The sequence below is a fragment of the Carassius auratus genome, chromosome 50 (genome assembly GCF_003368295.1).
Source record: "Carassius auratus strain Wakin chromosome 50, ASM336829v1, whole genome shotgun sequence".
Taxonomy (NCBI): domain Eukaryota; kingdom Metazoa; phylum Chordata; class Actinopteri; order Cypriniformes; family Cyprinidae; genus Carassius; species Carassius auratus.
Window position 1 is genome coordinate 13,680,722 of NC_039292.1, and position 23,405 is coordinate 13,704,126.

General features: G+C 37.7%; 1 protein-coding gene across 2 annotated transcripts in view; it reads left to right on the top strand.

The window, feature by feature from the left end:
- Window positions 1-23,405, top strand: part of LOC113067090 (ATP-binding cassette sub-family C member 8-like) — a 56,759-nt gene that overhangs the window by 30,385 nt on the left and 2,969 nt on the right. The window contains exons 18-37 of one of the 2 annotated variants that reach the window (XM_026239331.1): window positions 102-134; window positions 4,204-4,236; window positions 5,006-5,104; window positions 6,705-6,789; window positions 7,197-7,277; window positions 7,354-7,491; window positions 8,700-8,825; window positions 9,565-9,661; window positions 12,582-12,829; window positions 16,693-16,859; window positions 17,592-17,661; window positions 17,788-17,945; window positions 19,462-19,554; window positions 19,658-19,760; window positions 19,890-20,003; window positions 20,087-20,207; window positions 20,393-20,523; window positions 21,607-21,685; window positions 21,778-21,886; window positions 22,206-22,309. In XM_026239331.1, coding sequence (XP_026095116.1) covers window positions 102-134; window positions 4,204-4,236; window positions 5,006-5,104; window positions 6,705-6,789; window positions 7,197-7,277; window positions 7,354-7,491; window positions 8,700-8,825; window positions 9,565-9,661; window positions 12,582-12,829; window positions 16,693-16,859; window positions 17,592-17,661; window positions 17,788-17,945; window positions 19,462-19,554; window positions 19,658-19,760; window positions 19,890-20,003; window positions 20,087-20,207; window positions 20,393-20,523; window positions 21,607-21,685; window positions 21,778-21,886; window positions 22,206-22,309 — 2,189 coding nt within the window. Of the gene's footprint in view, window positions 1-101; window positions 135-4,203; window positions 4,237-5,005; window positions 5,105-6,704; window positions 6,790-7,196; window positions 7,278-7,353; window positions 7,492-8,699; window positions 8,826-9,564; window positions 9,662-12,581; window positions 12,830-16,692; window positions 16,860-17,591; window positions 17,662-17,787; window positions 17,946-19,461; window positions 19,555-19,657; window positions 19,761-19,889; window positions 20,004-20,086; window positions 20,208-20,392; window positions 20,524-21,606; window positions 21,686-21,777; window positions 21,887-22,205; window positions 22,310-23,405 lie in introns of those variants that run through there. The other variant, XR_003279270.1, reaches the window with a different exon arrangement.

Below are 23,405 nucleotides of genomic sequence, written 5' to 3' on the forward strand. Positions count from 1 at the left end.
TTTATTCTCAGCACATTTGATCAGAATCTATGCACGTAAATATATTTAGGTTAATTCCTCCACCTTGTTGAGTTATTAATTTTCTGTGTATTATTTTGCAGACTGCCCACTCTGGATGCAGAAGGAAATGAAAGGTTGGTTCTTTTTGTCTTACAAAGCTGCAAAACACAGACATAAACATTTGGCACGTCCTGCAGAGCGTCTGTTAATTTATTGTGTACTCGCTGAGCGTGTGTGGACGTGTCTTGTCATGCTGTGCAGCGCTGATGCTTTGCTGTTTGTCAGAATTAATCCCCCAGCTTTGTTCTTCTGGGCTCTGTACTTTCTCTCAGCTGCGTTATGAGGCCTTTATAATTACAACAACAACATACAAATTAATTTTACCATTCACGTTAAACTTTTTTAATATATCAACCATCTATGATCCCTCTTTTTGGCCAAAATCTTAAGCAGCATTTCATGTATTCTTCAGTATTGAGTTTTTTTTTGTATTCATTTCAAATGTATTTAAGGGTTAATTCACCCAAAAATGACTATTCATCTGTGTTTTACTCACCCTCGAGGCATCCCAATTGCCTCACATGGCTCCCGGGGGGTGAATAAAGGCTTTCTGTAGTGAATCCATGTGTTTTTGGTAAGAATAATATCCATATTTCAAACGTAATAAACCGTTTTCTCTCACTTCCGTTATCTGTTATACACTGGAGCCGTTCTGGCGAATGACGCAACATGAATGTGTGCAATGCGCACCTCTGAGATATGTTAATCTCGCGAGTTTGTTAACAAAGGAGCAAAGGAAAACCAGTCTCCTCTTGGTTCATATCGAAATCCTCCAACATTTGTCTTTTCAAATCCTCGATTTGTACTTCTAATTCATGACCGTCGTTTTGTTTGGTCTCTCTCCGCGTTCGTGTTGCGTCATCCGCCGGAACCATGTATGACAGATAACGGAAGTGAGAGAAAAGTGTTTATTACGTTTGAAATATGGATATTTTTATAACAAAAAAAACATGGATTCATTACAGAGGGCCTTTATTCACCCCCGGAGCCATGTGAGGCACATTTTATTATGGATGTGTGCGCTTTATTAGACGACTTGTGGACTGTTCAACATAGAGCTTGGAATAGCCAGGACAATATTTTATATAACTCCGACTGGATTTGTCTGAAAGAAGAAAGTCATATACACCTACTGTAGAATAACTTGAGGGTGAGTAAAACACAGTCTAATTTTCTTTTTTTGGGTGAATTAACCCTTTAAGCCCCTAAAGGAACATGATAATGGGGGGTTATGAGCAAACACAATGTTTCTCTGTGAAACAGTATTTTTAGAAGATCATGCTTAACTGCAATAATTAAATATGATAAATAACACAAATATGCTTTATGTATTTAATGCTATTTTATTAACCAATGTCTTTAATGCTGACCTTCGATGATCGAAGTCAAACGTATTACTTCCCATAGTAACTAAGTTACACAGTTACTTTTTTAAGGAGTAACGCAATATTGTAATGCATTACTTTTAAAAGCAACTTTCCCTGGGCATATCACGCTTACTTTATCTCAGATTGTTGAAAATAAATAAATGCTACATCCTGCAATGCCTAATCTTGGGGAAATTATGGCTAGTCATGATGCTTGCATGGGTTTTGAGACAATTGTTATCTTGGCCACTTTATTATATTGCAGGAAATGATGGGGGGGGGGGGGGGCATACTGGGAAATGACACCAGCCGGATTTGTGTCGCTTTGTATGTACATAAAACGTTAGCATTTACACTAGCCGCTAAGCCATGGCTCCAGCAGAGACAGCAACAATTTTAAAGGCTTTCTTATCTGCTCTAATGGGTGGACTCATTTGGTTTGTCTGATACATAAACTCTGTAGGGAACAGCTCAAGTATTGGCTCTTTGGAGGACTATTAAAAAGCGTTTTACAATCAAGTCAACAGTCGGTGGGGTTGCTAATCTGCACTAGCGTTCCCTCCTCGGTCATCAATAAAACAGCACGCGCTGTCACAGTGTTTGAGTGTGTTCAGGTGTCTGTCCATTCTTAGCACTTGAGCTGGAATGGCAGCCAAGAATAGACGTCTTTTATTACTGTTGGCTGCAATCACTATGTCATACGTTACAAAGCCAAGTTGTGCTATTACAGGACAAGAGATATTTCAAAAAGACTGTTATTTCATTCTAAAAGCTATTTGGATACTTAAAAAAATGCTTCTGGTTTAAAAAAAAAAGTTTTATCTCATTACTGTACCATCCTTTATATGTGACCAATCACATTTAAAGGAAGGGTACTGTACTAAAGAGATTACACTTTTCCAATAAACAATTCCAAATTACAATTTTTCCAATAAAGCCCAACAAGCAATAACAATCCATTCTTCTCACAGCAGAAATAGAAAATGGTTATGTTTGGAATGGAATAGTAGCAGGATGCATACTGAATACTGTGCAGTATACAATATATCTTTACGGTTTAAAACTGTAAGCATTGTGCAATAGGAAGCATTCTAGCTTCTAGTTCCTAGCTAGCATGTGATGATTGAAATGTGGTTGAATTCTGTTGTTGTTTCAATGCTGAAAAAAAGTTAACAAAATACATATAAATCAGAATTGAAATTATAAGTCATAGAATGTTTTTCAAATGTAATATCATGTCACTCAAAGAAACTTAATTGACGTTGATTCCAATTAAAAAATGTTGAAACAATATTTAATGCTAAATGGTTATAAAAAGTTGCAACAACATTGCAATATTGTCGTCGAATCAACAGTGATTGAACCTTGATTCATGAAATTGATTCACCTGTGAGTAACTGTTGAAATGTAAAAATAATGTTGAAATGAGCTTTACTGCTAAATAACTGTTGAAAGATCAATTAAATATCTATAAATCAAATGACATTTTTACAAAATGTTGTAAAAAACGTTGAAACTGTTGCCATATCAGCATAAATTTGATGTGAATAAAAATCAACATTGATTGAACCTTGTTGCAATATTGACATTCATTTTATTAAAAAAAAAAAAAAACTGTGATTGAAACTCGATTTATGACACTGATTTATTTGTGAATAATCATCAAAAAATGAAGAAAAAAATACTTATAAAGGAAATTTTTAACAAGACAATATAAAAGTGACAAATGATATCAGTGTTAAAAATTCAATGGTGATTCATGATGTTGATTCATCCGTGAATACACGCTGAAATAACGCATATTTTAGAACTAAATATGTACTTACGTTTTGTGTAAACACTTAAAGCCCCGTTCACACCAAGAACGATAACTATAAAGATAACGATATTAGCATCCACAGCAGTGAACGATATCGTCTGTTTATTCTGAGCGCACGTGCGTCTGCCGCTTTAAATCTTCGAGCTTGTTATAGCAGGATGGATTCTGATTGGATGTCAATGTTTGTATCGTTCATTAGCTGGAAAAAAAATAGTTCTGAAAATGATTCCAACGATATCGTTTCTCTGTGCCTATATTGTTATAGTTTGGACTGTGCTATTCTTTAATGTTGAGAATGATTTTTAGAACTATATCTTTATCTTTATCTTTATCTTAATAGTTATCATGCTTGGTGTGAATGGGCCTTAACTCTGGTAATCCCAATCAGATGAAGAAAAATATAGTTGGTCTTGGTTTATTTGACACACTTGAAAAAGAAGGTCGTGCACATTGCATTGTGGGATACAGGATTGCATAGCAGTGTATTCTGTAATACACTGCAAAGTTTTTGTTCACATACAGTACAAAGTACAGCATGTGTACTCCAGAAATATTATTCTAGCATGCTATTCCAATCATGTTTTCAGATATAATTATTCAACTCTCCCATAGTTTAAATCAGTACTCTAAAACCTGATCTTATCCTGGCTTGTACATGTTATCAAGGACAGCATGCCAATATGTGTCCAAATGCTCAATAGAAAAATCCATTAAGGCTCTTGCTTACTGTCCTCATCCCTAAAGCTTCAGTGGTTCAGCTACACTGCATTGCGATTCAGCCATACATGATTACGCTGCACTTCTCAGGCCTCCTATTACATGTCATCAGCAGCAGAGCTTCAGGTTTAATGCACTGAGAGAAATGTACTGCAGAGTTCATGCTTGTGTGTGCACATGTCTTTTAATGAGGCTTTAGGCGAGTCTTTTAAAGTGATATTTATGTATTTGTGCCGTCAGCCCCACAGACGCAGCTGCAGACAGAGATATCAGGTGTGTATCACTCACTCACTCACACACACACACACACATGCGCCGCACTAAACCTGATTCACTAGTTCAAATAGAGCTGTTTTTAAAGCAGTTTCTTAATACTAATCAGAAAGGTTCATTCTTACCATAAGACACTGATACTGTCTGACATCAGATACGCTTTGTTAGAGCACACAGTAAACGTTAAAGAAACAGTACACTAAAAATGATTTTGTCATTCATGTCACCCGCATTCATGTCTTTCCAAAGCTGTATGGTTTTGAAACCTATATATGTATATATATGTTTATAATGCTATAATATTATATAAATAATACTGAAATAACACTGTAATCACCACAACAGTTCATAGTGACCACATCTGATTCTATAAGGGGAAAAAATACTTAAGCCACATAAAAGTGATGACTCATGCATATATTTAAGCTTTATGCAAGAAAAATATTATTTACTTAGATGTACTTAAAATGTTCTTTACTTAAAATATCTTCCCCTCCGCTGATACTCTCAAATTAAATAAATGGCGCAGGTTGGATTTAACTTGAAATCTTAAGATCAAGAGTTTATAGACAACAACATTCAGGTTCAGAACGACATAAGCGTGAGCAAATGGTGACATAATTATTCTTTTTTGTGTACTATTCCTGTAAATAATAATTTTCAGTGTAGGTCAGATAAAAAAAAGCTTGAACAAGCCTTTCTTTTATATTTAAGAGCAACATTGGTGTTGTGAAGGAGGTCACTGATGTTATGGCAACCCCTCTGACAGGAAAAGAGGTGCTGTGGCATACGCTTCCCAGAAGCCCTGGCTGCTAAACACCACGCTAGCGGAGAACATCACTTTTGAGATGCCCTTAATAAAGCAAAGGTAATTGACCTTCATTTACTTTCTGTAGAAATGTGTTTAATTGATTGCTCACTCCATGGATTGGTTGCCCACGCATTTATATTACAATAAATAAATAAATGATCAAATAAAACTTCACCAAATGGCATCTAGGCCCACGTTTGTGTCTAATGGGGCTTCTGTACACATTAACCTGTGTCTAGCACCCAGTTGCCCTAGTGATGTACAAAAGATAAGTGTTTACACTTCTTTTTGTGTCCATTTGTCAATACTAAAGTGTCCTCTATCCCCATCAGACATTCAGTCATTATGGCCCCTTTAAATTTCAGTGACAGTCATTAGACAGATGTGGCCATCAGTAAGTGTCTCTCTGCGAGTCGTCGCTTCTCATGATCTCTGTTTTACAAAAAAATAAATAATAATAATAATAATAATAATCATCATTTGAAAAGGATGCTATTTATTTGCTTAGAGCCGCTTATAATGTCATTGGTTCATGGGATTGTAGTTCTTTCCCTCATTAAAGCTGTGATGTAGACAGTCTTGTAGTTTTGTATTTCCGTCTGATTTTCAAATATTTTTTGCTTCAAATCAAATTTTGTAATGTTATGATTCGCCTCATAGCTGCTTAGCTTGGCAAAAAAAAAAAAAAAAAAAATCTTCTTTTTTTAATGTGAGAAATGAATGGGAAAAAAAATACTTCCAGAACCAATGCTGCTGAAAAGGGAGGCGGGGTCTAATGCACTCTATTGGGTAGATCCACCCACAAATAAATCGTATTGGTCAGTGGTACCATTTAATATTGCTGTATGTTAAACATCACAACAGCTCTGATTGGCTGTGATTGTGTCGAGTATATTTTCACTTTATTGTTGGCTTACACCTTTCTTAAAACTCTGATATTGTAAACAAATGATCTAAGTTGAATTTGGTTAAGAAAATTTAATTTTTAGACTATGGCCTCTATCTCCAATTGGCTAACTTTCAGTGGCTTTGTGAATGCTCTGCTTCATGTTCAGCAGCGGCAGCTCTGAAGGGTTCATTGGATTCCCATTTTCCACAAATTTATATGATTCTTTAATAAAAAGAATTAAAGAGTCTTAATAAAAAGTCTGTAACATAGTTTGGTTAAAATTACTCAATGGTAGTGTAAAACAACACCCTTTTTACCCTGTAAAGAAAAAAAAGAACTCTTTTCAGAGCAAGCTGTTTCGTAGCATTTTCCTTTAAATGTTAATGAGCTCTGCTGACCCCTCCCCTCTCTTACAGCTGCTTTCTGAGAGACTGTTTACTTAAGCCACATTCATTGTGAAACCTGCTAATTAGAACATTATTAGGAAAGGCAATTTGCAGATAAAAAAACCTTACACTCACTTTTGGACGTGTAACTGTATTTATGTTGTTTCTACATTAATTTGAAAATAGAATGTGAACTTATCACAGTATAAAAGTAAGTTGAAAAACTTGAATGATAGGTGGGATACAATTTTTTGGGGGAAAAAATTATTTTATTTAATCGTTTGGTAGCACATCAATATTTCAAAAAGTAATAAAGCTAGATTGCCACATAGTGTAAGTGTCTAGCAAGCTGTGCTTCAGTCTCATATCTTTTGTTGTCCAGGTACAGAGCGGTAATTGAAGCATGTTCTCTTCAGCCGGACATTGACATCCTGCCCCAGGGGGACCAGACTGAGATTGGAGAGCGGGTCAGTGTGCCGCCCATGTGACTTTTGTGACGCATTTCATTACCAGCCATCTGGATTGGCTTTAGTACTGCAAATGATAGAGATTCAGTTATGAATTTCACTGATAAACATACACATTTCCTCATATTTTAGTATCCATGCAGCCGTTAACAGGGAATGGTTACTTTTGTTTACTCTCATTTATGCAGGTTTTTAGTTCAGGTCTCATTTAAGGCAGCCTGATGTCATAAATGGCTCTCAGGTTGTTTTTCCACCTCATTTAAAGAGTTTCAGCCTAGTCAACATTATCAATCCACATGCCATATGTTACCCTAACAACTTCTACCCCATGCCTCCTTCCTGATGAGGTATTTTCTCAATACAGCCCTGCTAGTAACTTTCCTTTTCCTATTCTTTGCTCTTTCCAGGGCATTATTCTTTCCGGAGGCCAGAGGCAGCGAATCGGTGTCGCTCGAGCTCTTTATCAAACCACCAGTGTGGTGTTCCTGGTAGGTCCAGGTTCAGCTATACACACAAATCAGTGAAGTCAGACTTCAGTTTATTTATTTATTTCTCTTATCGTAGGATGATCCGTTCTCAGCGCTGGACATTCACCTGAGTGATCACCTGATGCAGGAGGGCATTCTTAAACTGTTGAGGGAGGAGAAGAGGACAGTGGTGCTCGTGACGCACAAACTGCAGTATCTCCCACATGCAGATTGGGTACTTCATATACAAATACACTTAAAGTTCTCCCCTATGGAAAGTCATTAAACCAGTTTTGATTAGTAGATCTGGTTTAAAACTGCTCTTAGGCAGAACAGCAAAGGAATTATTGAATAGCTGAGCTCTGAGATGTAGTAGCCTAATTTAAAAGTCAGATCTCACAAAGGCTGAGCTATACTCATGAATTATTCACCTTCATTCATCACCTGTCATCTACCCATAGAACCTATAGAAATCATTTCTGAGGAGCCCTTACAAATGATTTGTGTAGAAAATTATTTTATTTATAGCCCAATACAAGACTGTTGCAAAGGATGAATTCATTTTGTTTCTGTCACGTTTTCACCTGCACAATTCCTCATAAATCACATTGAGGAAAATAGACAATCTGGTCTACAGAGAAAAATCTAATTAAATCCCCATTTGGCCACTGTTTGCAATGAGAGAAATCAACCTGCAGACCAGACCAAAGCCATTCAATCTGAATAAGGCAACTGCTGGTTTAGAATCAGCAAATCATTCTCTTCTTCTACCTAACCTGATTTTGTCTCTCAGGAAACCCTTATCACTGCATCAAACACCTATATTTACTTTGTGCTCACCAACATGCCAAAAGATTGTGGCTGTCGTGTTAATATTCTGGGATATTCCTTTAAGATCACAATGTGATAATTAAGCTTATGTAAACATCTGAAAACATCTTTATATTGTACTCAGTAAATCTGAGTTTATATGGTTACTGGAAAAGAAGACATGTTTATTGTGGATATGTTTATTTCCTAGATATAGTTTCGCTGCAGCAATTTCTTTAGTTAATTAAAAAATAAATATGCATAGTTGCAAATGCGTTGACCCTACATATATAGCAAGAGAAAGCATTTTCATGAAACTCATGAATCATATTACAAAGATCTGTTGTTATTAGAAATACATAAAGCCCCAGTCTCTCACACACTGGCTCTGGCTGATGAATTGCCTTGTTAAAGTAGTCCTCCTTCTGGCACTTTATAAATCACCAGTGGTCAGAAAATAGATTTTTTTTAACTCTCTGTCATTTAGACAGCTGCTTTAAGCTGACAGATAGAAAGTAACAGACTTGCTGTTAAATATTGGCTTTACTTCTCATGGGGCATTAAGAATGTCCACCTTCTTTGATGTGGCAAATAAAGTAATCATTTAAATGTTATTTTTTTATTTATTTGTAGATCATTGCAATGAAGGATGGCAGCATACAGACAGAAGGGACATTAAAAGACATCCAAAATTCTCAGCCTGAGTTGTTCGAGCAGTGGAAGACTCTGATGCACAGACAAGACAAAGAATTTGAGAAGGTAGTCCACAGAAAATGAATGAGATACTAGAGGAAGTAATTTATGGGGCAAGTTCATTTGTTTTGCTTTGCAATGCCAACTACTCACTTGACCTTTTTGTTGACATTTGTTTGCATTGTTTGAGAGATTGGAAAACTAATCTCTATGTTAATGCTGAAAAAAAAGCTTGGCAATCAAGAAGACAGGACAAAGAGGATACACTGGGAAGAGAACGCATTTAAAATGGGACTTTAAATAATCAAAACAGTGACTGTAATAAACTCAAATTTCCAAACAAATCTCTAATATGCCATCTAGTGGCTAAAACAGCTGCCAATCAGGTCGCTAAACTATATTTTTGTGTACAAAAATACATTTAAGCAACAGGACTTTGAATAGCACTGAAGTACCTCAAGGAACTGTATTGGGCCCCTTTATGTTCATCTTCAGCAGTACATATCTTACAGTATTAATGTAGTAACCAAAACTACCTGCAGATGTTCTCAGTTTACCTCTTCATTTTAGACTCTGATTTTACAACATGTGCAGGAGAATGTAAGGATGTTCCTGCAGAACATGTCATCTCAAGTCACAATTATTTAGTGTACCTTTTCAGGAACCCAAATACTCAGGGAAATATTTGGAAACTAATAAAATAATAAATTTAATCATATAAAGAAAGTGACATTTTGATGTATGCTGCTTAACTAGCCAGATAAGCTAATCAGAATATCCTGTTGTTCATTATTTTGTGTTCCAGGAGACAGTAGATGAGAATATGACAGTTCTGGAAAGAAAAAATTTGAGGCGAGCTATGTACTCTAGAGAGGCTTTGAAGACTGAGGAGGAAGAAGAAGGTAAGAGTAAATAAACATGCAGCAAAACACTAATACAAGTGTTTTTGCAGAGTTTGTATTGCATGCTCATTTGATTATCATAACAGATTTTTCCTACAAGCTCCCTGCAACTAAAGAACAATAGGTTGTTGCATCATGAACTATGCAAGCCCCTGGTCCCTGCTAGGCATCCTTAAAAACCTCATTAAAGACCTGGGTGACAAGACAGTAGTACAACTTCTTGTTCCTTTTTGCAGTTTTTTGCTGACTGCAGCATTTAAAAAAGCCAATTATCTTATTGCTACACCCTCTGCAAGTCCTGATGCCAAGATGTTTGGATGCCCACCCTCACCACCTGTCAGGAAGTTCAGATTGCACTGACAGATGGCTGGGGTCCCTGCAGTTGGTGGAAAGCCTAGACTGAGCATTGTAATGAATCTGTAATTAAGAAATACGATCCTTCCGAGTGGAACAGGTCAACATATTGGCATCATCCAGAGGTCTCTGCCTGCAACAAGCAAATTGCAATCGGTGTAGAGCAGAGGTAGCCAACCCTGCTTCTGGAGGGCTACCTCTCTGCAGACTCCAGTTACAGCCCTGCTCCAACACACCGGTCTGTAATCTTTCAGTAAACCTGAACACCTTAATTAGCTGGTTTAGGTATTTTTGATTAAGGATGAAGCTAAACTATTTAAAATGGTTGGCTAGCCCGGTATAGAGAATAGAACCATAGTCGTTTAAGATTTATAGTTGTATGGTTACCAGACACTCTTGCTTTCTTGATGTTCACCTTCCCAAAGCAATTATAACCCTGGAGGGAAACTGTCCTGCAGAGTTTAGCACACATAAACAATCAAGTTTCTGCTAGAAACGTTCAGCCAGGTGTGCTTAAGCAGGTTGGAACTAAACCTCGCAGGGCACTGGAACTTGTAGGAAACCCAGAAACAAAGACAAGGAGACTCCTGGTTTATCTTTAGACTCCTTTAGTTTATCTTTTTTTTTTCTACATTTTTTACAATGTTCTGTGTGGCACTGCAGACACAAGTCTAAGGCAGGAATACATTATTTTCATAGGCATTCAGTGCACAGTCCTTAAAAGGTGTTGACATTACACAAGCCTCAGAAGAGACCACGTAACCAACCCAGACAGCAACATAGTGTTGGCCCAGATCCGGCCCACATCTGGCCCGCATGAAATCCATGTGGGCCAGATGTGGGCCAGACCTGGGCCGAAACTGCTTGCTGTCTGGGAAAACATCTAAAGACAATATAGGATATCACCCCCCTCTGTGTGCTCCAGCAAAACTAATCCCTAAAAGTAACAGTACCCCAAATAGATTAAGCAATACCTAGGCAAAAAAACTAGAGCCATGTAGATTTTCACACATTTTCACACTATGCAGCAGAAGTTGGCACCAACTCTAATCAAACACACTTGAACCAGCTAAACAAGGTCTTTGTTATCACTAGACGCTTGCAGGGAGGTGCACTGGAGTTAAACTCTTTAGGAAAGTGGCCCTCGGGGAGCAGGATTGGAACCCCTGCTGTGAAGCATTAGTCTACCACCACTAGATTCGGTGCATCGAAGAGATACTGTTTTCATAGGATAGAGGGAAATAATGATTCATAGTAATTGAGTATTCTCTAGATCAGTGGTTCTTAAGTACGTACCATTGCTCTGCTCATTTTGTATGCACCTCTTATCTCTTCAGACGATTGTTCTATTTGACTGTAAGTGTCCTGCGAAATGGACATCACAGAATATTCCTTCATGATTCCAGTTCAAAGAGAGTGTATATATGTCAGTGTGTGAGACATGAATTTAAATTGTATTTCTTTACAGTTATTTTATGTTTCATCTGTGTGTGATGACACTGTAGGGCAGCTGTCCTGTAGCCTGGTTATGAAGAAGATTGTCTCTCAGCAGTGGGGTCAATACCAGCTAAGATTTTGGAAGCCTTAGTGATCTGAAACAAAGAAGGCAACAGCCAGAAGGTGCACAGTAATGTGCTCATGCTTATAATGGGGAGGAAGGGACGCGAACCATTGAGCATACTTACCAAGCAGTGGTGCAACGTATACATATGTCCCGAGTCTAATAGGAGAGAGGTGGTGATTGGAGCGATTTGACAGCTGACCGCATCAGCTGTTCACAGCCTTGCCTCCGTGGCCTGACTGGACTAACGCTGCACTCGATTAGAGTGGTACATGAGGACAGGAATCGAGAACCACTGCTCTAGATGGCAGATTTAGCCTGAGAGCCAGAGCCAAATTTCAGTATCCTCCAGTAGTGAATCTATATTGAAAGGTTGGCCTTCTTACTGCAGTCACTTGCAAAACAATAAACTCCATGCTTTGCTTGAAAAAGTGAACAGAGACTCTTCCAGAAGTGTCACCTCACACATTGTGTTCTCTGTTAAATCACCATTTTACTATCCTTTGGATAAAGCCAAGGGTTCAGGGTTTGGTTGGTTAGATTTAACTTCCAGTGAGAGTAGCAGATAGTTCTCTCCAGGTCTCATTTCGATTTTTTTTCTTCTTTTCGCTGAACGTTGTTGGTTAAGTGGTTTAACCATAATGCGTTGTAGCATGTTTATTCCCTTCATGATGGCTAATGTGCTGTGCTAGTAAATGCTCTTTTACCAGCCTAAACTTTATATATACACACTATGTTTACACACTACACTACATTTAATGCTATATGTTTATTGCTTTCTATATCTCTCTCCATCCACCACCATCAGCATGATGCTGCTTTTTAAATTTGGAGCAACAAGTGGAGAGTGCTCTCTACAGTTCAAGTCAGCATTTGTTCAAAAGATCTGGGTCTGTCTGTACATCTGTCTGTCTGGGACAAGACAAGGTTTCACATTTTTTGTATGTTACACAATTCAATATCTATCTATTGATCTATGTGTCTGTTTTCCTTTCATATATATAGAACAGTTTGTGGAGAGTGATGAAGAAGATAACCTATCTCGGGTGATGAGGCACAGAGCCACCATCCCATGGAGATCCTGCGGGACATACCTGAGCTCAGCTGGCATCCTTCTGCTTCTCTTGCTCCTGCTCTCCCAGCTCCTCAAACACTCCCTTTTGGTAGCCATCGACTACTGGCTTGCTTACTGGACATCTAAGGTCATCACAGCCAAAATCGATGCAGCCGCACACAACTGCTCCCTAGCGCAGGTAAAGATAGATGGTGATGTGAACTCAATGTTTACACTTCCTGAAGAATGCTGTATGCTTGCGTAAGTGTTCTGGGTGGTTAATAGGTGTCTGTATGATGTTCTGGTCAAATTTGTCCAAAAGTGAATGTTGGACAGCTGTCTTGAAAAGATTGCCCCCTTGAACGATTAAGGTACTGGGTGTAAAAGATTAACATAATTCATGGTTTGCATCTGCTGAAGTGGCACATTTCCTCAACCTTGGACAACTTAGATGCATGATTTCACTGGCTACTTATGTTGATTATTAAAATTCTCCATGATAAATATACCAGATTTGTAATGTCCTACAGGTGTGTTTTTTATGTATATGAGGCACATAAATGCTGAGGATAGCACAAAGGAAAATACAAGAGAGAAGGTGTTAAGAGCCAGAAACAGACTTCTCACTTTATTAATAAACCACCCCTATCACTGAGGAAGAGCATGTTGTAGTGGGTTTAGCCTGGACCTAGCATGTGCTATGATAGCTCAGATAACACAGTAAGGTTAGACTCCAGTTGTTCAGGGTTAGAGGCGAGGACGTTTATCTAATAAATCTCAGCTTGATTCAGTCTGAAATTGTGCATAGAAGAAGCCTGTGGTCCTCCAGATCAGGCCCAGCACAAGCGTTTTGCTTAAATATCCTCACCATCCCATGGGATTCTTGGCACACAGCTGTTCAGTGCGATAAGCGAAAAATCAATTTTTTCCACTTCAAATGCTCCACTTGAGCAGAAACAGTACAGGACATCTTATCTGCCTATTTTTATTATTATTATTTTTTTGTATTCTCACAAACCAGTCTTTCTGATCAATACTTAATTCTCCATCACTGCCTAGGAAATTGCTCAGAGCATTTTAAACAGCCACACAGAATGCGAAGTATACTTAACCCAATTTCGATTTTCCACTAATTATAGCTGCATCTCATTAAATTAGAATGTCATTAAAAAGTTCATTTATTTCAGTAAATTAACTCAAATTGTGAAACTTGTATATTAAATAAGTTAAATGCACACAGACTTAAGTAGTTTAAGTCTTTGGTTCTTTTAATTGTGATGATTTTGGCTCACATTTAACAAAAACCCACCAATTCACAATCTCAACAAATTAGAATATGGTGACATGCTAATCAACTCAAAACACCTGCAAAGGTTTCCTGAGCCTTCAAAGTGGTCTCTCAGTTTGGTTCAATGACACCCTTCACAAGGAGGGTAAGTCACAAACATTGATTGCCAAAGAAGCTGGCTGTTCACAGAGTGCTGTATGCAAGCATGTTAAATGAAAGTTGAGTAGAAGGAAAAACTTTGGAAGAAAAAGATGCACAATCCAGATAACCACAGCCTTATGAGGATTTTCAAGCAAAATCAATTCAAGAATTTGAGTGAACTTCACAAGGAATGGACTGAGGCTGGGGTCAAGGGCATACATACGTGTCAAGTAATTTGGCTACAGTTGTCGTTTTCCTCTTGTTAAGCTACTCCTGAACCACAGACAACGTCAGAGGCATCCTACCTGGGCTAAGGAGAAGAAGAACTGGACTGTTACTGTTAAAGTCCTATTTTCAGATGAGAGCAAGTTTTGTATTTCATTTTGAAATCAAGGTCCTAGAGTCTGGAGGAAGGGTGGAGAAGCTCATAGCCCAAGTTGCTTGAAGTCCAGAGTTAAGTTTCCACAGTCTGTGATGATTTGGGGAGCAATGTCATCTGCTGGTGTTGGTCCATTGTTTTTTTGTTTGTATTTTTTTTAAAACCAAAGTCACTGCACCCATTTACCAAAAATTTTTGGAGCACTTCATGCTCCCTTCTGCTGACCAGCTTTTTGAAGATGCTGATTTCATTTTCCAGCAGGATTTGGCACCTGCCCACACTGCCAAAAGGACCAAAAGATGGTTAAATGACCATGGTGTTGGTGTGCTTTACTGGCCAGCAAACTCTCCAGACCTGAACCCCAGAGAGAATCTATGAGGTATTGTCAAGAGGAAAATGAAAAACAAGAGACCAAAAAAATGCAGATGAGATGAAGGCCACTGTCAAAGAAACCTTGGCTTCCAGACCACCTCAGCAGTGCCACAAACTGACCACCTCCATGCCACGCCGAATTGAGGCAGTAATTAAAGCAGAAGGAGCCCCTACCAAGTATTGAGTACATGTACAGTTTTTACTGGTTTGAATTCTAATTTGTTGAGATTGTGAATTGGTAGGTTTTTGTTAAATGTGGGCCAAAATCATCACAGTTAAAAGAACCAAAGACTTAAACTACTTCAGTCTGTGTGCATTTAATTTATTTAATACACAGGTTTCACAATTTGAATTACTGAAATACATGAACTTTTCCACAACATTCTAATTTGAGATGCACCTGTAGTTCTTATGTTTTATGTTTTATGTCATTATTGATGTTTTCTGCTGGAGTTCTGCAGTAATTAACAGCCTTTAAGTCGTCTTGATTGCCGATTGATTCTCTTTCAGTTTGTTATTTCTTAATCGTGTATGATTAACATTTGGAGGGTTGCAGTTCATCAGTCAGAAAGTCCTCAGTCTTAATGTCTAATTTAAATGATTTGCCTATTAGCGTTGTTATGGATTTTTGCAGCTTGTCCGATAAATGCTTTTAAGGCCTATGCACTTCAGGACTATAACAACTATCAATGTAAAGTGTTAATTATTCTAATTCTGTGAGAATTGGGAAGTCCACAACACAACTATAATGATAACAACAAAGAAAAACTATTTTGTTGGGATCACTTTCAGTAGAATTTTTTTTTTTTAGCTGAAGGGTGATTAAAAAAAAACCTCAACAGCCATTCAGAATCCACCCGACAATGGCCGTGTACACACACTGCAGCAAAATTTGGTTGTCAGGTAACATTTTAAAGGAGCAGTTCACTCTATAATTAAAATTTTATGACAAAATACTCACCCCCATTTCATCCAAGGTGTGTATTCATGTCTTTCTTCAGTCAAACAAACAAAACAAAACTTTCTGAGAAAACATTCTAGGGATTACAAGGACGTTACATTACAGGGACCAACGGGTTTAAGGTCCAAATTGCAGTTTCAATGCAGCTTCAAAGGGTTCTACATGATCCCAACTAAGGAATAAGGGTTTTATCTAGCTAAACAATGTGTCATTTTCTTAAATGTATGTACTTTTTGACCACAAATGTTCTTCTTATAGTCCAAACAACAAGCCCAAAGACACTTAATAAGCATTACTTATAATAAGTGGACATGGCAACCCTTCAAGACAGCACTTTACGAAGTAGCCCTCCAAACATAAATGAAACAAGATGGCTCTGTTGAGTTTGAGTTAAAATCACTGAACATAAAGAGTCTTTGGTAGCTTTAATATTATTTTGGTTAAAAATCCCAAAAGCATGAGAAACCAGACCTTTGCTATGGTTATCATGGTGCCATAGTTATGTTCTAGACACAGATGAAACAAAAATGTAGGGGATTCACTCCTGTATTAAAATGTGGTAGTCATTTTTGAAACTTTATGTGACCTTTAAAGAGTTCAAGGATTTAAAGTGAGTGCAGTGCACGCTTATAATACACAGAATATTACTGTCCATCCGTATGGGTGCAAGTATTGTTATCTTTACGTTTGTAGTTTTTGTTCTTGCAGCACTGCAACACTAATATTGGTAAATAAAGGCTTAAAATATGCAGCTGTTGGACTATGCAAAGTATAACCATCTCAAAACATGTTATCTTGAGTTTAGTTTGATAAAATCACTCAACCACTTACATGTGCACAGACATATATCCTGCCTTCTACTCATGTGGATACCAAGTGAGTTGGTGTTTTTTTTAATGCTCATCATTGTTCTCCTCACAGGATGTTGGCTTCAGTCACTCGTCATACCTGCTGGTGTTCAGTCTGCTGTGCTGTCTGGGTATTGTACTCTGTCTGGCCACATCAGTGGCCGTGGAGTGGACAGGCCTGCGGGTGGCCAAAAATCTTCACCACAATCTGCTCAATAATATTATCCTTGCCCCAATGAGGTACATCTAAACCTTCATATTCACAAAGTGTTAATGTGAATTGTTATAGTATTTATATTGTGTGTAACTTGTCATGACTGAGTCAAGGTTTATGTGGGTATGCATTAGATGAGAGAACATGAGGTGGGTGGCCATGAGCATAGGGTTGAGAGAGTTTATGTGTGTCTTGTTTTATTGCTCTTTGCCTTTGTACCCTCTCTATGGCTCATTTAGCAAAGCAAAAAGCGTTTGGGGGATTTAGTAACTTAGTAACACTCTAAGTGCTCATGGGAGGACATCTGGACAGTCAGGGTGATATGCTAATCTGTGTTTTTATTAAAATATTGGTTTACCCGCATGTTCTGTGTGGTTCGGTTGATCGATAAAGTTTGGAGGTCCCTGCTTTAGGTTATAGTTCAGTAATTTTTTTTTTTTTAAATTGTGTATTTTTTCAATGGAATGCCAAATGAGATATTTATCAGAATGTCATAGCTGCTCTTTTACAAGCAACGAAAGTGGATGAGGACTAAAATCCAGTAGTAATACAATTTCGCATGTACTGTTGTACTCTTGAAAGCATGAATAATGACTTAAAAATGTAGCTCAATGGTATTGGAATATAGTCCAAGAGTCATGAAATACTGTTGGTATTTGACAAACACTGGTCACCCCCTCCAGTTTTGTTGTATGAAAAAAAGTGTCCTATAACCAAAAGAAAAAAAAAAAATCTAATTGTTCCCTCCTCCTTTCTAGGCTCTTTGAAACGACTCCTTTAGCGAGCATATTAAACCGTTTCTCTTCTGATACCAATACAATAGATCAGGTATGACGTTATAATACCAAAATATAATGATGCTTCTGTGTGAGGCAGTATTTTTCATTGGTTGACTATTAGAACAGCATTTAGCGATAGCTTTTATGTAACTGCATATGAATATTTGTGTTGCAGCACATTCCTGCCACTCTGGAGTGTTTGAGTCGCTCCACGCTGTTGTGTGTGTCAGCTCTGGGTGTGATCTCATACGTCACGCCGGTTTTCCTCATCGTACTTGCACCGCTGGCCATCACCTGCTACTTCATCCAGAAATACTTCAGAGTCGCATCAAAGTAAACCGTCAGATTCATTTATCAGACGATTAACAGTTCTCCATTGTGGTTGCAATGCTTTTTCCATATTTGTTTTGCTTGATTTTGATTTAATATTTACTTATCCTGGAATGATATTTTACATCTCAAAATACTGGTGAAAATAATGTATTCATTGGTAATTTGATGCAGTTTAATCTTGATAATTCTAACAAAATTTATAATTCAATCAAACATTTTTAATACTTTAAGAGGCATTTCATCCAAAAATGAAATTTTTTCATCATTTACGCATCCTCATGCCACCCCTACTGTATGTGACTTTCTTTCTTCATATGAATATAAATGAAGAATTTTTTTTTTTAATAATCCATCTGAAATAGTCCATATGATGCAATGGGCGCCCAAAAGTTAACGCTCAAAAAAGCACATACAACCATCATGACGGTAACTCATATGGCCGTAGTGGATGAACCAATGTCTTCTGAAGAAAACCAACAGGTGTGAATAAGAAAAATATCATAACTGTCATACATGCATTCAAAAAAGTTGCATTGAGTTGCAAGTTGTGTTGTGAAGTTTGCACGAAAAGTAGCGGTCCACAAATGCATGTATAACAATTGGATGGAAAGGCAATGGTTTATAGTTAAAAAACAAAAACAAAACTATAAACAATTACTTTCGCCCAACAGCTATACGTTGATGCTTGACATAAACATTAGCATGTTGTGAATTATGAAGTAAGCATGTTGTAAGGTGTGATGTAACGTTGTTGTTAAGCTAATGCGAAGCACAACTGAAGCTCTCAAACTTGAGTTCACACTTGACGTAAACGTAAGTGCATTGTATAAAGCATTGTTGTGAATCTCTCCAGAATAGTGGTGTGGAAGCATAGAGAAACGTCACTTCTTGCGCAAACTTTACAATTCAAGAGAAGGTCGAGTTTACATTTGATGTAAATGCAAGCATGTTTTGAAGTGTAAAACTCATGCGAGAATATGGAAGTACAGTGGAATACGCCACATAAGCTTGACATGGTCTAGAACGCATGTACAGAAGTCAGCAGTGATTTATAGTTTAAAAGTTTTGTAAGCATTTACACTTGATGTAAATGCATTGTAAAGTATGATTTAAGCATGCGCTGAAGTATGTATAAAGCTTTTTGTAAAGCTCACATGGGAAATGATGTGGAAGCAGCATTTCTACTCAAGCGAGCTTCAATGAATGCAACAACTTCTCAAGCGTGAACTTGACCCTCTCTTGAACGCACATTAGCAGCAAGCCATGCTTTATAGTCAAGTTTACTTTGTTTCATCCACTGGGGTTGCATGGATTACTACCATGATGGTTGTATGTACTTGTATGGACTCACAGAGATGGGTCATGTTTCTAAAAACCTTCATCCATGTCTGAAGAGAGAACGTCATATACATCGGGGCGGCAAGCGGGTGAGTAAATGAAAATTGTCATATTTGGGTGAACCATCATTTAAGCATTGAGACTGTTTAGTTGAACTGAGCTGCATGTGCATTTTCAGAGATCTCCAGCAGCTGGAAGACAGCACACAGCTTCCTCTTCTCTCACACTTCTCTGAGACCGTAGAGGGGCTCACAACCATCAGAGCGTTCAGGTGCGCAGAACGATACTGGTCTGGAGACCGTGTTAGTCTTCTTCAGTCACTGTTAAATGCTTTCCATATATAAACACATTCTTCTGGTACTTTCCTTCCTTAGGTATGAGCCTAGATTCAGACAGAGACTTCTAGAGTTCACAGATGCCAATAACATGGCCTCTCTCTTCCTCACAGCAGCCAATCGCTGGCTGGAGGTTCGAATGGTGTGTTTATAAGTCACAGAAATCATTGTGTTGTTACGGTTTATTCCAGTTTCCATGTGGTCGTTGTTTGATTATATGCTACCTAAAGTAGGCTCAGCAGTAACTGTGATACTATTGTATCACCTGCAGGAGTACATCGGGGCCTGTATTGTCCTGATAGCAGCTGTGGCGTCCATCACAAACTCTCTGCACAATCATCTGTCCACAGGGCTGGTGGGGCTGGGACTCACGTATGCCCTCATGGTAAGAACACACATACATATAAATACTTTACACATGTTGATAATGAGCAATGTTGGATAACTTCTGTAAATGATATCTCTCAGGTGTCCAACTATCTGAACTGGATGGTGCGTAATCTGGCAGACATGGAGGTGCAGCTGGGAGCCGTGAAGAAAATAAAAGCCCTGCTGAGGACGGTACCTGAAAACTACGAGGGTCTGTTGTGTGAGTATCGAGACACACTGGATATATGAGCCACGTTTACTGACTACAGCTGCTTCGTCCTTCACTTCGAGTCTCGTTTTCACTGCACTCAGCATCTGTCTCCTTCATTTCCTGTTTTCTCAGTTTCTGTCAGTCTCTGCGTAACTTAGGCCTCGTATCTCTTTGGTTCAATGTTTCTCTTTCAGCGGCGTCTCAGGTTCCTGAGGGATGGCCTCGGCAGGGTAAGATTCAGATCCAGAATCTGAGCGTGAGGTACGACAGCTCCCTGAAGGCGGTCCTCAAACACGTCAATGCAGACATCAGCCCAGGACAGAAGGTATGCGATGGAAGTCAAAAACACTTTTTTTGATAAATTTCACTGCTTTTCTGGTGCCATTATTTATAACATTACAATATTTTAAAATGTTTAAATATACACATGAGCCATATCACTCAAGTATGAGAGCAATACCGGCTCTATCGGGAAAATCACCGACTCTGATATAGAGCTGGTATCACTCTCCTTCTATTATATTGCATTTATACAACAACAGTAAATATATAAGAAATACAACAATGGAGTGTCTTTAAAAACCCTTTTGTGTGGAACTACTTCCTTCCACCATAGATTAAAATCTCAGTTTGACAAATTAACAGCTGAGCTCAAGGCTTTTTAATTAATCCAAAAATGTCACTTTAGAACTAGTAACGAAGGAAAATTGAGCTGCATTTAAATCTTATTGTATTACTTAATTAAAAGCAATTACTGTATGTAGAGTATTGCAAAAGAGATGAACAGAGAGTGTGATGACCTGCATCTGATACAGCATTCATTCTTCAGCTCAATCTCATATTCACAATAAAACATGAGTTTGAATGTCCGCTGAGGAAAGCAATAACTTTGTCCTACTCTCCTTTCATCTGTTAAGGGTGTTTTCTGATGTTACATAAAATATAATGTGATAAGATTTTGCCATCAGCTGAAACTATTTGCTCTGGAACAAATAATAGAGTAATGAGACAATTATCTTTATTAACAAACCGTACATTTGAAGTCTTTGGGCCTCCGCCATGACACTCGCTGTGAGAAACACTGGAAGCAGAGTGATACAAATGGTGAAAGGGTGTTCCTATAGCGATACCAGGAAAATATCTCAAGATTCTCAACCAATCAGATTTGAGAACCAGAACGAACTGTTGTATGTATATTATATATATTTTAAATATTTACAAATAAATCTAGATAATAAATTAAATATTTAAATTATAAATATAAAAAAAGAAACAATTTATATAAATTATTTTTTCATTAATATTAATTTAAGATATACTCCATTTTAAAATATTTGTTTTAAAAATTAATGGTTAAAGGTTGACCAAAAAAAAAAAAAAAATCCTGTGTTGTTTTGATCTGTTTTAGGTTGGAATCTGTGGTAGAACAGGAAGTGGCAAGTCGTCTTTCTCATTAGCTTTTTTCCGGATGGTGGACACATTTGAAGGTGACTAAATTTTATAGTTGAAGCTAATGTAATGTAAATGACAGAGTATGTATAGTATATGGCATGGACCTTAAGTCTGTATGATTTAACAGGGCGTATAATCATCGATGACATCGATATAGCAAAGCTGCCCCTTCAGACGCTGAGGTCGCGCTTCTCTATTATTCTGCAAGATCCCTTCTTATTCAGCGGAACCATCCGGTGCGTCTCATGAAACCGAATACTGCATGAGTCAAAGATATTGACACAATATCTTAAAAAATTCATTCATTTACATTTAAAATTAAAAAAATAATGCATTTAGCAGACGCTTTTATCCAAAGCGACTTACAGTGCATTCAGGCTATCAATTTGTACCTATCATGTGTTCCCAGGGAATTGAACCCCCAAACTTGCGCTTGATACAAATCTTGCGCGCCTCACAAATCACACATCAGTGTGGGACTGAAGAACTGAAGGATTTCTAGGGCAAGCTGAATTTATAATGAAGTTTTACAATACCTCATCTTCTTCTGTTCAGTTTTAATCTAGATCCAGAGATGAAGGCTACAGACTGCATGCTGTGGGAGGCGTTAGAAATCGCACAACTCAAACCAGTAGTTAAAACACTGCCCGGAGGACTAGGTAAGACATAAAACATGCCTGATACTCATAAAAATCCAAGATTAAAGAGATCATACACCCAAAACATGACAATCCGGTCATTACTCAACTTAATGTTAACTACTTTTTCTTTTCTGTGGAACATGAAAAATATCCCTTCAAACCATTTAACCCCGTATGCCTGACATACGATATGACAAAAAAATAAAAAGTGTTCATTTAACTTATAGAAGAACACTTTTTTTTGCATATTATATTTTATATATCAGGCTTTAATGGCTCATTATATGATTTAATCAGAATATGGAGGGAAAAAAACCCTCAGTTGTATTCAGAGGCCCACACTGAGCAGAAATATGCAATTTGGTGCAGATGCTGATGTTTATTTGAACAGAATGTATGATGAAATTCTGACAGCTTGTAAATCAGTTTGATTTCTAAATTATAGCAAACTACTAGTGTTGGGAAGTTCAGATCATTTTACCGACTATAAGTTGCACTTTTTTAAATAGTTTGGCTGGTCCTGCGACTTATTGTCAGGTGCAACTTATTTAATAAAAAAAAAAAAATTGACATGAACCAAGAGAAATTAACTAAGAGAAATAAACCAAGAGAAAACATTACCGTCTCCAGCCACGAGAGGGCGCTCTATCCTGCTCAGTGTTCCTGTAGTCTACACTAAGCAGCATAGAGCGCCCTCTCACGACTGGAGACGGTAATGTTTTCTGTTGGTTCTTGGTTGTAAATAAATGCAACTTATAGTCCAGTGCGACTTATACATGTTTTTTTCCTCATCATGACCTATTTTTGGACTGATACGACTTATACTCAGGTGCGACTTATAGTCCGAAAAATACGGTAATTAAAATGTAACGTGTTACTTCCCCAACACATCTAGTACTTACGCTACAAACAATACAAAACTAAAATGTTATAAGATACAGAAAAGATTAATCAATTCTTTACCTGGGTCTTCAGTCTGTGATTAGCTCACCTCATCTCTTGTCTGACAAGTCTTTGGTTTCAACTCATTCCTTAATCACGTGGCAGCCCCACATGCTAAACCAATGCAGTCTGAGCCGGAAAGAGAATTGTTTAGTTCATCATTCAGGTCTGG